The sequence below is a fragment of the Carassius auratus genome, unplaced genomic scaffold (genome assembly GCF_003368295.1).
Source record: "Carassius auratus strain Wakin unplaced genomic scaffold, ASM336829v1 scaf_tig00216047, whole genome shotgun sequence".
In the NCBI taxonomy this organism is placed as follows: Eukaryota; Metazoa; Chordata; class Actinopteri; order Cypriniformes; family Cyprinidae; genus Carassius; species Carassius auratus.
Window position 1 is genome coordinate 208 of NW_020528379.1, and position 14,571 is coordinate 14,778.

General features: G+C 36.7%; 1 protein-coding gene across 1 annotated transcript in view; it reads right to left on the minus strand.

Annotated features, from left to right (window-relative positions):
- Nucleotides 1-11,121: 11,121 nt before the first annotated feature.
- Nucleotides 11,122-14,571, minus strand: part of LOC113096960 (calmodulin-binding transcription activator 1-like) — a gene marked incomplete at its 3' end in the record, with an annotated part of 313,244 nt that continues 309,794 nt past the window's right edge. The window contains exons 15-19 of the mRNA XM_026262176.1: nucleotides 13,436-13,920; nucleotides 12,789-12,967; nucleotides 11,841-12,084; nucleotides 11,334-11,405; nucleotides 11,122-11,142 (exon numbers count right to left, since the gene is read on the minus strand). Coding sequence (XP_026117961.1) covers nucleotides 11,122-11,142; nucleotides 11,334-11,405; nucleotides 11,841-12,084; nucleotides 12,789-12,967; nucleotides 13,436-13,920 — 1,001 coding nt within the window. The remainder of the gene's footprint in view (nucleotides 11,143-11,333; nucleotides 11,406-11,840; nucleotides 12,085-12,788; nucleotides 12,968-13,435; nucleotides 13,921-14,571) is intronic.

The window sequence follows — 14,571 nt, forward strand, 5'->3', positions numbered from 1 at the left end:
GTTCATGCTAACTCTCGCGTGGGAAAGAGAGCGGGTGAGCGTATTCTATTCATTTAAGAAAAATTATTAAACATTTGCCCAAACTTTTTTATTATTTTGACAAACACAACACAACGACATTAAAGAATGTTATCAGTTCCTACGGCCATTCTTTCGATTCAAATAAAGCAACATCTCTTGTGTACGTGTGTATGTGCTAAACATCTTTGCTTCTCCACTTCTCCAGATTTGTTAGATGGGCTACCGTTGTAATACAAACACATTTGAGAACTACGACGTTCTCACTTTTGTAACGGTTATAGAAAAATACCGTACACACTTTTGCATTTCATAATTCAGTGATTTTAGCTGTAATGGTCACATAAGACAAAAATTGTCAATGTGTGACTCGTAAACATGTATATTCATTTTTATTTATTTTTACCAGAGATAGTCGACCGATCTGTTGACACGTTGTTTTGCAGTTTTCTCAGACTGCGGTCAAACATACACTGCCTGTTCATAGGAATTTTATGTATGACAATATCGCCCCAACATCGAGAGCTCTTGTTCATATAGCCGATGACCACATTCACATTGTTTCAGCATTTGCCGCTTGACATTAAAGAGTAGGCCTATGCGTACTCCCCTTCGGTCGTAAGCATTATCATCTACCGTGCGCTGAGATTTTTCTGCTTTGTCCACTTTTGACGGATTTGCTAGAGGGACTGTCACCTTGTTGTAACGTGATTACGTTTAAGATCCATAAGATTGCACTACATTCACCTGAAAAGGTTATACTCTTTTATACAGGAAATGTGTATCAGAATAACAATTACCTAATAGTGAAATCCACTCTTCTAAACTATTGTGAAAACTTTTAATGTTGATCGGCCCAACAGCCGTGTATTTTTCATTGTTTTTTAGATAAAGACTATTCTCAGAGTTTGGCCAACAGACAAAACATGAACAAAATAGAGTACAAGATGATAAAAAATGATTGTCAAGAGAGTGTTTAAACTGAGATTGTGATGCACTTTAGAGCTTTTTTCTGGTCTACCTGTGTCACAAAGACACATAATAGCCACTACCTCGACTTTTAAAATGAGTCTTACCATCTTCTGTTATGACTGTTACACTTAATACAAACCCATCTACAACACTAAAGTTAGACATTAAAAATCATGGATGTCATGGATGTGGTATTTTCATCGTATGCATCTCTAAACAGTACTTCAATAAATAAACCGCTGTTGATAAGTCGTTCATTTAAGTGAGAGGCGGGATGATTTTGACCGTTTTAGTCATTCATCGTGCTTAAGGTCTGATCCGGAAAACGCACTACAACCATAACTGCGCTTTGTCGCGTCTAATAACCCATTCTTCTTTAAGAAAACCGCGAGGCGAACAGTTTCTGACATCTATTAATTCACTTCATTTTTTTCACCACCGCAAATGTTTTGTTTAGCATACATGTTAGTTTTAGTCAGTTACATAGGCGTCACGCATGAAGTTTTAGTTATTTTAAATAATTATGATAGAGTTACAGGTTTAGGTAAGTGGGGTGCCTGTAAGCGGTGACAACTTCGAGCATCGGAGACGACGGTGCTACTCAAACGCACATAGCGTTATCTTTTAACAAAAACTATCGTATTACGCGTTACTAAGACAAAAATCTGTAACAGCGTTCATTAATATGTTGAAATGAAATGACATACAAAACTTTATAATGACCGTATAGCCTAACACCGCATAGACAAATGTTTGTTCTAACGCTTTCGCCCAAAAATTGCCTAAATTTCTTAACGGACGCTAGAGCGAACTGTAAACCACACACTTTCTCATCGCATTATGCTAAGAAACTGCACATGGTTAAAGCTATTACACCATAAACTGTCTAAAGTTGTTAATGTACAAGCACAGTAACTATTTCTACAAAAAAAATATCATTGCACTACTCTTTTTTTTGCATATAATACATCGTTCAACAATACTTTTGCACACTCATTCGACCGTATTTATTACCGCCGTTCTCGACGTTCCTGCTGTTCATAATGTATATATAATCCTTCATTGCTCCGTTCATAATGTACATACGATCCCTACATTGCATTCATATTTATATTCTGTATATACTCTGATCGATATTGTACGTATATAGCAACTACACTGTACCATCATAGCTTTACTTACTCTGCACTTTTATGTATATAAAACACTATATTCTCGCGCTTCTGGTGAGATGCTAACCGCATTTCATTAGCTCTGTACTTGTACTCTGCATAATGACAATAAAGTTGAATCTAATCTAATCTAAACAAGTACAATCTTCCAAGACTTTGCTCAGTCTTTTTGTTTCAATTTGTTTAAACGACTTTCGCATTCTTATCTTATTTTTCACCAACTAAGCGTAATTCCTAGGCCTTGCGGATTGGTTTTCAAAGTTTTGGCCCTCAAACTCCTTGTTCATACGTAGCGATATCTCTGTGAATTTGCTCGATTTCATAAAATATCTTTTACGTTATATCATTATCCTATCCTAGTTTATATCAGATACAAGTTTGTTTCTTCATATTTCTCTTACATCTACCCCCCGTTAGAGTATCCGCGACAGTATACTCATTGTAATGTGCTAAATCATTAAATCCAAAAAAATGAACTCTGAGAAGAATATCCGATGAGAGGATTCAAACTTTTATTTCAACAAAACAGTGTTGAATTTACAATGAAGTAATGAAGAAAGTGATCAAATTGTTATTACAAACAATAGGGATGACATGACATCACAAGTTATCTAGCCAGAAAAGAAAATCTCGGCAGGCCCTCAAGTTTTGTTCTACTATGAAATCAACGACGGTTTCAATAATTTCAGGTATGGCGAAACCATAATGTTTAGCGACTAACATCACACACAAATCCGTTATGCACGTACACAGACAGAGAGTCTAGTTAATGTACATCTCGCCCGCTACATTCGGCCGTCACATACAGAATTTTTCTGGTCGTTACACAAATCGGCGCCTTGCTGGTCGTATACAAGCTCGTCAAATCGGGCCACGGATTATTTTTCAGTCTTCTTACAACGTCCATTTCTTTCTTGAGATTTGTTACGCGCTTGGAATCCGTCGTACAATCATGATTCGGATCAGACGCATCGTCTATGATTTTACGCATCAGATCAATCATTTGCTCTCTGTAACATTGTTTAAAACATAGAGTCTATGTTGGCTTTTACAGGACACATCTTTCCTTCGTCACCCGCCGCACTCCACTCGATCATCCGCAGCAGCGCTGGTAGTAGCAGACATCCTTTTCAGAATTTGTTCCAAGAAGTAAACCGAGCGTTTTTTTAAATCCACGACGATCCAGTGTTTTTAAAATCCACGACGATCCAGTGTTTTTTCAAATGGTTCAGATCCGTCGAAGCCTTATTATTTGAAAATTTGAGAGTGCGTCAGTTTCAGACAAAGCCGTTTCTGTCAGTCCAGGTAGATACTGACAGATACTCCATCGACCGCGCTGTAAAACCCTTGTTCGCAGATCATAAGAAAACCTGCGATAACTGCAGAGTTTATGAGGTCAGCCGCTCACAGGGTATAAAGACTAGCCGTAGTCACGAGGAAGTAGCGGTGGATCTTCTGTACATTCGAGCAAAAAAAAAAAAGGTGTTGCGCTCAAAAAGCAGAGGAGGGTGAAGGGCCGTAGTTAGGGGTTTGACTTGCGAGAAATATGAAGAAACAAACTTGTATCTGATATAAACTAGGATAGGATAATGATATAACGTAAAAGATATTTTATGAAATCGAGCAAATTCACAGAGATATCGCTACGTATGAACAAGGAGTTTGAGGGCCAAAACTTGAAAACAATCCGCAAGGCCTAGGATTACGCTTAGTTGGTGAAAATAAGATAAGAATGCGAAAGTCGTTTAAACAAATTGAAACAAAAAGACTGAGCAAAGTCTTGGAAGATTGTACTTGTTTAGATTAGATTAGATTCAACTTTATTGTCATTATGCAGAGTACAAGTACAGAGCTAATGAAATGCGGTTAGCATCTCACCAGAAGCGCGAGAATATAGTGTTTTATATACATAAAAGTGCAGAGTAAGTAAAGCTATGATGTACAGTGTAGTTGCTATATACGTACAATATCGATCAGAGTATATACAGAATATAAATATGAATGCAATGTAGGGATCGTATGTACATTATGAACGGAGCAATGAAGGATTATATATACATTATGAACAGCAGGAACGTGAGAACGGCGGTAATAAATACGGTCGAATGAGTGTGCAAAAGTATTGTTGAACGATGTATTATATGCAAAAAAAGAGTAGTGCAATGATATTTTTTTTGTAGAAATAGTTACTGTGCTTGTACATTAACAACTTTAGACAGTTTATGGTGTAATAGCTTTAACCATGTGCAGTTTCTTAGCATAATGCGATGAGAAAGTGTGTGGTTTACAGTTCGCTCTAGCGTCCGTTAAGAAATTTAGGCAATTTTTGGGCGAAAGCGTTAGAACAAACATTTGTCTATGCGGTGTTAGGCTATACGGTCATTATAAAGTTTTGTATGTTCATTTTCATTTCAACATATTAATGAACGCTGTTACAGATTTTGTCTTAGTAACGCGTACTACGATAGTTTTTGTTAAAAGATAACGCTATGTGCGATTTGAGTAGCACCGTCGTCTCCGATGCTCGAAGTTGTCACCGCTTACAGGCACCCCACTTACCTAAACCTGTAACTCTATCATAATTATTTAAAATAACTATAAACTTCATGCGTGACGCCTATGTAACTGACTAAAACTAACATGTATGCTAAACAAAACATTTGCGGTGGTGAAAAAAATGAAGTGAATTAATAGATGTCAGAAACTGTTCGCCTCGCGGTTTTCTTAAAGAAGAATGGGTTATGTAGACGCGACAAAGCGCAGTTATGGTTGTAGTGTGTTTTCCGGATCAGACCTTAAGCACAATGAATGACTTAAACGGTCAAAATCATCCCGCCTCTCACTTAAATGAACGACTTATCAACAGCGGTTTATTTATTGAAGTACTGTTTAGAGATGCATACGATGAAAATACCACATCCATGACATCCATGATTTTTAATGTCTAACTTTAGTGTTGTAGATGGGTTTGTATTAAGTGTAACAGTCATAACAGAAGATGGTAAGACTCATTTTAAAAGTCGAGGTAGTGGCTATTATGTGTCTTTGTGACACAGGTAGACCAGAAAAAAAAGCTCTAAAGTGCATCACAAGCTCAGTTTAAACACTCTCTTGACAATCATTTAATCATCTTGTACTCTATTTTGTTCATGTTTTTGTCTGTTGGCCAAACTCTGAGACTAGTCTTTATCTAAAAAACAATGAAAAAGATACACGGCTGTTGGGACAGATCAACATTAAAAGTTTTCACAATAGTTTAGAAGAGTGGATTTCACTATTAGGTAATTGTTATTCTGATACACATTTCCTGTATAAAAGAGTATAACCTTTTCAGGTGAATGTAGTGCAATCTTATGGATCTTAAACGTAATCACGTTACAACAAGGTGACAGTCCCTCTAGCAAATCCGTCAAAAGTGGACAAAGCAGAAAAATCTCAGCGCACGGTAGATGATAATGCTTACGACCGAAGGGGAGTACGCATAGGCCTACTCTTTAATGTCAAGCGGCAAATGCTGAAACAATGTGAATGTGGTCATCGGCTATATGAACAAGAGCTCTCGATGTTGGGGCGATATTGTCATACATAAAATTCCTATGAACAGGCAGTGTATGTTTGACCGCAGTCTGAGAAAACTGCAAAACAACGTGTCAACAGATCGGTCGACTATCTCTGGTAAAAATAAATAAATGAATTATACATGTTTACGAGTCACACATTGACAATTTTTGTCTTATGTGACCATTACAGCTAAAATCACTGAATTATGAAATGCAAAAGTGTGTACGGTATTTTTCTATAACCGTTACAAAAGTGAGAACGTCGTAGTTCTCAAATGTGTTTGTATTACAACGGTAGCCCATCTAACAAATCTGGAGAAGTGGAGAAGCAAAGATGTTTAGCACATACACACGTACACAAGAGATGTTGCTTTATTTGAATCGAAGAAGATGGTCGTAGGAACTGATAACATTCTTTAATGTCGTTGTGTTGTGTTTTGTCAAAATAATAAAAAAGTTTGGGCAAATGTTTAATAATTTTTCTTAAATGAATAGAATACGCTCACCCCGCTCTCTTTCCCACGCGAGAGTTAGCATGAACTTACAGGAGTCTTAAAACAAAATGTGAATTGTGTCATCCGCTATCCGAACACGATGAGTAAATCTAACGGAGTAATAAAAATATCATTTACAAATCAACATTTAACAAAAAAAAAAAAAAAAAATACTTTAACAATTGTATTCTGAATTCTATATGCGTTGTAAACGTTAGTTTTCTTGCTATACTCTCTTTCTTAGTGGTTTGGTCGCTCAAATACACAAAAGGTTATGGATAAAATGTATCTCACAAGAGTGTGGAAACTTTAACGCGCTCAAACGTAAACGAGTGTACCGTTTGATTTGTTTAGGTTGTAATAGTTTAAAGTGTAAAACAGCTAGACTTCATTTTTGCTTCGATGCTTCATGCGATCACACTTTTGGACAGACACAAAGTTGAGCTAAAAGAAATATCTCGAAGAGAAAAACTGTAACTTAATTTCTTAATTTTCATTTATTCCTATTACGATGACGCCGCACAAAGATCGCATAAAAACCTAGGATCCGACAAACAAATTGTGAACGGACCTCCGAAATCTTGATAGGGCTAAATCTCGAGGTGTAAGAAAAATGTGATTTACAAAACATTTTGATTCTTAGATGTGAAACACCCTTGACATAATCTGTTGGCATCTACAAAACAGTCAAAGTGTATGTTTTCTGTTCTAGGTAAGAACATTTACACCGAGTGTTATAGGCCGGGTAAATAATTTGAAAATAGTATTTCTGTCGAATGAGAAAAGTTCAGCGTACATTTAAAAAAAATTCTGATGTAGAAATTATGTTTCAGCCAAACACATCCAAAGAGAAAGAGTTTTCTACTCGTGTGAGAAAAGCACTCAGGTGGATAAATTATATGAAGAGACCATAGACGGTGTGCCTTGCTTTAGTGACACACAATGTGTTTAAACACATTTCAAATTGTGGGTGTAATTATTTTAGTGACTTTAAGCAAGATGTATTTTTGTTATTTTACAGTACGCATACAATCTACAGGATAGAAGGATGGGGATACAGTAAAATACAACTATAAACTTTAAGAAATTACACTATTGTAAAGGGATCTTACAGTAGGCTAAATGAAAAGCACTACGTAATAAGGCTGAAGGGCAAACAACTGATGGAAAACACACGTTGGGGGGATACTGTCGGTTAAATATATTGTTTTAAATAAGGATTTAAATACAAAAGTAAGTACTTTTAATACAAAACATATAAAATAGAACTACAGCCTGTTAGATGTACAGGCGGTCATTTTAATATTTTTGCTTTTAAATGGAGGTATTTTGGGACGGCTAAGCAGAGGGCCTGCAAATGTCTTTCCTGATCTGTGTCTGAAAGTACCGTAGATATGTGAAAGGTTTACGACCGTAACAACGCACATAAATTACATCTCTAGGACGCGTGGGTCTTTCCTGAACCATCTTTAATGGTTGAATACGATCGAGGGTCTTTCTTCTAAAAGATAAAGCAACTTCATCTAAACTTCACAGTCTATACTGTGACAAACAAACGAGCTCCTCAGCATAGATTTAAAGCAAAATCAATATTTTAAGTTTTATTTTTAAAAAACATACAGAAAGACTTTGGCTTCATGTTTCATTGTGTGTGTGTGTGTGTGTGTGTGTGTGTGAGAGAGAGAGAGAGAGAGAGAGAGAGGGAGAGGGAAAGGGAGAGAGAAAGAGAGAGTGTGTGTGTGTGTGTGTGTGTGTGTGAGAGAGAGGGGGGAGAGAGTGTGTGTGTGTGTGTGTGTGTGGGTGGGTGGGTGTGAGGGAGAGAGAGAGAGAGAGAGAGAGAGAGATGGTATGAAAACTTTGAAAATGGTGCTAAAAATAAGAACTTTAAAGAATCTAAAGTGATTAATGCATGATGCATCTAATATAATATAATCATATATATGATATATGATATAATATGATATAAATAATTTTTTATTATATAATATTATATAAAAATCTAAAATATTTTAGGTAATATATATCATCATTTTGTTGAATTAAGAATCAACGGACATCAGATGTACTAGGGGTACTGATTATTAAAAAAAACATTACATTAATGTTAGCTTTGAAATAATGTACACCATTGACTTAGATCATGCGGTCTGGAACTCCACCCTCGCCTGCGCGGGGTGTGTGTGAAGCAGCCCCTCGGGTCTCACATACATTTCACTACGAGGACCTGTGAGATTCTGTTTATGATTTAATCATTTTTATGTTATTTTATAAGTCGTATTATTTTATTTTGGGGATATTTCATTCATGTTTGGACATCTCTCACCGGTCTAAAACTGTAAGGGATCATTTTTTATATGTATCATCAGAAATGTTTATTGTATATATACTATGCTATCACATTTAAAATAAGTTATCTTTTAAAAAAAAAAGAAGAGTATGGTGTGTTTTTTAAGTTTGATTAACTTAAATGTTGAATACCTTTTTTTGTTTAATGAATTGCTTTAGTAGCCCGATGTCATTATATAATTATTTATTTTCATATTCTTTAACCCCTGGAGTCTGAGTGGGTTTTGGGGGGACTGGAGATATTTTGACACCCCTCAGACGTTGGTGTTTTTCATTATCCTAAAACGTATTAATGGCTAAAAGTCTGAATATCCATAATATGTGATCAGCATGATTTTACACGTCTGTAATTTTGAGAAGGCTGCGTTTATGATTAGTTTTTGTTTAAAATATGTTTAAAATGTGTTTGTATATGTTGTATAAGTATTGATTGAACACATGATTAAAAAAAATGTATGATAAAATTATTTGTTTTGGTTTAGTAACATGTCTGTTACTGCGATGTGTTTTATAAAAATGATGAATACTTGTTTAAAATGTATGTTCCGGTTTAGTAACATGCCGTCATATATAATTTAATATTGTTTAAAATAGAGATAAGTCTCTTTTTTAACTTGATAGGTCCACGCGTATGTCCGCTTGTTTATATGGTTTATCAGAATACAAATTTGTATAGCGCCGTGGATATTATAGTGATATAACAAGGTACGTGTGGCTTATGATGAAATTTATAGGCTAGTCATAATTCAGATCGCTTAAAAGTGTACATGCATGCAGCATTTTATTGTATGGTGGTACTGTAGGTGTACGGTTAAAATAAATAATTAAACAGCTTTTTGAAAAAGATATGATATAAAGATGGATATAAAAGGTTTTGAATATAATATAGAAAATGTCTTGCAACAAAAAATGTGAAATGAATTTAACTGAATTGTGTCAATGACACGTCCGGGTTCCTCAATAGACCATATTCTTCATTCTGTTCAATTATATATTCCCCGATCCTGGTAAAATGTATATTTTTAGTGATGAACAAAACTAATGTAAATGTTTTGTTTTATATTGTTTGTGAATGTATAATGTGTTTATATTCATTAAAAGAAGAAAATAAGACTTGGAGACGAATGTGTGTACACAGGCATTAGAGGGAGAGAGAGAGGGGTACAAGAGATGCTAGCCGCTCGCCCACCGTAATTCATAGGTCAACCGTCAGAAAACTGTCAAAATCATGGTACTCCCGCGTGAGATACGTTTGGTTTTAATTAAAAAATGGCTTTGAAGATATTATGATTGGTTGGTAAATTCCGACGAGTGTGCACTGTGGCGTGCAAACACAGACGCTGTGAATACTTGCAGGTCAGGATCAAAGGTGTGTGAAAACATCTCTTTTCTGCTCTCTAAAAAGAAAAAAAAATTGGATCTTGTTTTATCTGAAACAGTCGGTTTCAGTATATTTTTTATACAGTTTAATTTATAACCTTTTTTAAAAGAACAGAATGTTTTTTCAACCTTGGTTAAATTGCTTTACATTATATAAATTATAGAATGTTTTATATATAAATGTGAAATAACTAAAATGTGTTTTAGATTATATAAATTATAAAATGTTTTATATATATAAATGTGAAATAATTAAAATGTGTTTTAGATTATATAAATTATATAATGTTTTATATATATAAATGTGAAATAATTAAAATGTGTTTTCAACCTTTAATTGTGTTTTAGATTATATAAATTATATAATGTTTATATATATATATATATATATATATATATATATATATATATATATATATATATATATATATATATATATGTGAAATAATTAAAATGTGTTTTAGATTATATAAATTATATGATGTTTTATATATATATAAATGTAGAACACACCGATCCCATCTATACACCGCTCAAGAATGTAATGGGAGGGGGGAGAAGCCGTATAACCACACACACACACACATAACCTTATAACTGTGATAAACTTCAAACAAGCTAACTGACACAAACTTCAAACAAACTAACTGACACAGAGTTCAAACAACTGGCACACACTTCAAACAAACTAACGGTCAATAGGGTAAAACTTTCTGTCAAAAGCACATGATCGATGATTGGGGAGTCTTTCATATACCGTTTTAATTTAGAACTAACAGGTCAATAGGGTAAAACTTTCTGTCAAAACCATATGATCGATGCGTGGAAAGGTCATAGGTTAACCCTTGATCTCATTTGTCCCGCCCATCCATCATAAGGTTACCGGAAGTTCAACCTGTCAAAAGGTCAAAGGTCAAAGTCATAAATCATCTTGACAGAAGCTATAGTATATCTACTACTATTGTGTACCCTCTAAAATTTTCTGTGGACCCCCTAAAGAATCTTGCAGCTATCTGGGGGTCTCCAGTAACAATCTGATTGGCCTCTTTAGTCCACCGTATATGGAGCATCCCTTGCAACTATGTATGGCACAGTGTGTACGTGGCCTTTGTTATTTAATCAATTTTAATATTTGTGTAGACAAAAGAAAATCTGCTTTAAATAATGCATGAAAAATACCTTCAAGGCTATCCATGTTAGCTTGCAAGGGGAAAAATATAAATTTGTCATGAATGGGAAACCGTATGACCTTGCAACAAGAGCTCTCCAAGAGCTTTAAACAACAATTCCCATTACAGGAGGCCTTACAATTGACTTGCTGGAGCTTGACATATTAAGCAGACATCCAGCAAAGGCAGGAAAAGCAAAGTCAGAGCATCTTAAAGGATTACCTGCTTGTACTTCCTGTAACAGCGCTGAATGACAGCGGTGGCTACTTCCTGTTGCTCGCGCAGTGGGCGTCCCTGCAGGAAGAGAGTTAAATTGGTTAGTCTGAGGAGCGGGCAACACTTGGGAGACGCCCACTAGGCTGTTCACTTACAGGAGAATGAAAGTGATAGAAAAAAGACACCCCTCTTGCATAGCTGCAGCTGGTGCTGAGAGAGCAGACAACTCTGAGCACAAGTGTCAGTTTGGCCATCTGGTGAATCTTTGTGGGAACACATTTCAGGCAGCAATGACTCCTTATATAAAGCCAGGCCATGCGCTGGTTAAGCCACCTTACCCATGCTGATGCTGTGGGGACTGACTACTCTGTGACTGTGTGTTTATGATCTCATAAGGAAGGACAAAGCAGGAAGGAGACAGAGGGTTCCTACCAATACCTGTGCATTGACATTTACATCCTGTCTTTATCACACATCAACACAGTGCATAGCACCCGAGCCCCTGGCCTGTACCTTGTACTTGCGAAAAGTGGTCTGCACCAGCCGTGCAGCTTCGTAGAGCTCCCTCTGCTCGGGGTCGGACAGTGTGAGCTGGGCTAGCTCTCTCTCCACTTTGCTGTTGGAGGCTCTGAGAAACTCACTCCACTCAGATGGAGCAGGCAAGGCCGGCTTCTCAAATGGGCCCTCACGCATGGGCGAGTTACCCGGGCTCAGGCTAGGGTTGGAGGGAGGCGTCAGGGGTTCACTGTATATGGGACTGCTCAAAGAAACAAAACACACATACATACATACATACATGGAGTTAGCAGGGTCTAGACATAAATGTTATTTCTCTGAATGTTTTTTGATATTTAGTATAATTATTTTGAGAAAAATGTCATGTTATATAAATTATATATACACACTACTGTTCAAAAGTTTGAGGCCTGGAAGGATTGTTTATGTTATATATATATATATATATTTTTTTTTTTTCCAAATGTAATTTATTCCTGAAGTGCCATGTGATCTTCAGAAATATCAAAAGATTCTAATACGCTGTTTTGGAGCTCAATAAGCAGTTGTTACTATTATCAATGCTGAAAACATATTAGCATTGTTGAAAACATTACTGTAACTGCGCTGCTTAATATATTTTTTTAAAACCTTGATACATTTTTTCAGTGCACTTTAATGAAAAAAGTTCAACAGATTAAAATATTTTTATTGCTATGTTCTCATTAATTAATTGTTTAAAAGTTCTTTATTTCTTTTTAGAATTTTCAAAAAGAGTTAGAACTAAATCTACATCATTGCCTTTTTGGTTCATGCTATATATTAATGCTTCATGTACTTGTTCAGAGACTTTTCCCATACATCGTAAGGTGTTTTATATTTTTTTATTGAAAAATTCTGAAATCTTTGAATATTGGTCACTGCATATTAGTTCATATGTATATTAAAGTAATGATGTCCACTAACCTAAAGTGGATGATGCTGGGCAGGTGTTCCACGTCTCCCAGGTAACTGGCTAGCCAGCTCATGGTGTTGGTGAGCCCACTGTTGTCCAGAGGACCAGACTCCATGGTTGGAAAATGTTCCCGCTTGATACGCTCTGGAGTGGCATCAATGATGTGCTCTGCCAGGCTCATCATATTCGCCTGCGAGGAACACAAACACATGCATTCAGTGTTACACAAGCACAGACTTTCTGTTGTTACAAAATGCACACATACTCACAAACCCGTCAGATCAATCAAGCGCAAGGATGTTTACTTTGGAGGAACACACTACTACAGCCCCTCTATCCCCATAGAGTGACAGAGATGTATGGGGCTGGACTAACTCCTGGCAATGGGAACAAATCAATGGCAGAAGTGTATTTTGTGGTGACAAAGGTCTTGGCAGAGAGTAGGGCCGTGGCCACCGCTCTCTAATGGTGATTTCACATGACAGCAGGATGGATGGTGCTCCATATTCCCCTTGGCCTTTCTATGCTTGTAGCTGTGATTGTTTGCAGAGTCTATTTAGTGACAAATGTATCAGTACAGGTGTACATGAGGCTGGCTGACTGTGAGCGAGTGCCATTCAGGGAACCGTATGAGTTCGCTTATGTGCACTTTTCTCACCTGCAGGTCCTCCATGTGAGAGAGGCAGTCCTGGTTCTCTAGATCCTCCTTGTAAGAAAGTATCTCAGTGTCAACTATCTCTCTCTCCACCATTCCCAGCATGCTGAGGGGTTCGCCACGCTGTCGCAACCGACTGGCCAACTTCTCCTTCCCTATGCCGCTGATGCCACTGTTCCTGAGCCCTTCTCTAGTGCCCCATTTATGCCCTCCACGGTAATAGGCCATCTTGGCTTGCTGGATGCCCACTGTCCCCAAACCCTCCTCAGAGACACTCTTATCCGGGCTGGATGGAGTGGAAAAAAGGGTCTTTGGGCTGGTTGACAGTTTATGTGTCTGCTGTTCCATGTTCAAGGAAACAGACATGGGTTTATCCAGCTGTGCTTGCACAAGCTCAGGGTTGGGCTTGTGTTTTTTGGCGAGGGGGAGGTCCCGCTGGCACTCGTTGCTGTAGTAGCTGGAGGGCTCTGATCTTGGTCTTCTTAAATCTAGGCACAAAAGAGAAAGATAGTTGCACTCAGAGGAGAGCATGGATACTCTGAAGTGCTATTAGTGATAATCTAAAAAACAAGACAGTTGGAATTAGATTATGCAGCAAGAGTTCACTTAAGCAAATGTAATAAGGTATTACATTAAGCAAGAAAATGTGTTATAATCTTTTTAGAAAAGCAAGTTCATCTGTTTTCTAAATAGTGCAGCTTTTCCAGTAATGAGCTACAAGTAGTGTTTTTTTTAACAAGTAGCCTTTACAACTTAGTGAGCTCTCCTAAAATGACCCCTTTCTGTCTCATATGTAGCGCTGGAAAGTCTGATTAATTTTAATGAATTAGTTCATTCAGATGGTGTGTAAATGAGCTAGTTCAAAAAGATGAGTGCAGATATCCCTGGCATTTCTCCTCTTTTCTATAACAAATTGTTTGGTTAAATGCTGCTGTTCGCTAATGATTTTCTTTTTTTCCAATATATTACTTTTTTTTGTTGAACTTAATGTTCATTTTTCTGTTAATGTTTAACGTTGTCAACCTCCTCAAGATTCATTCGCTCTCAGTAAAGACATTTAAGTCACAGAAGAGTTGATCTTAGCCATTGACTTCCACTGTTTTTTTCCCTCCATACTATGGATGTCAATGGCTGCCATC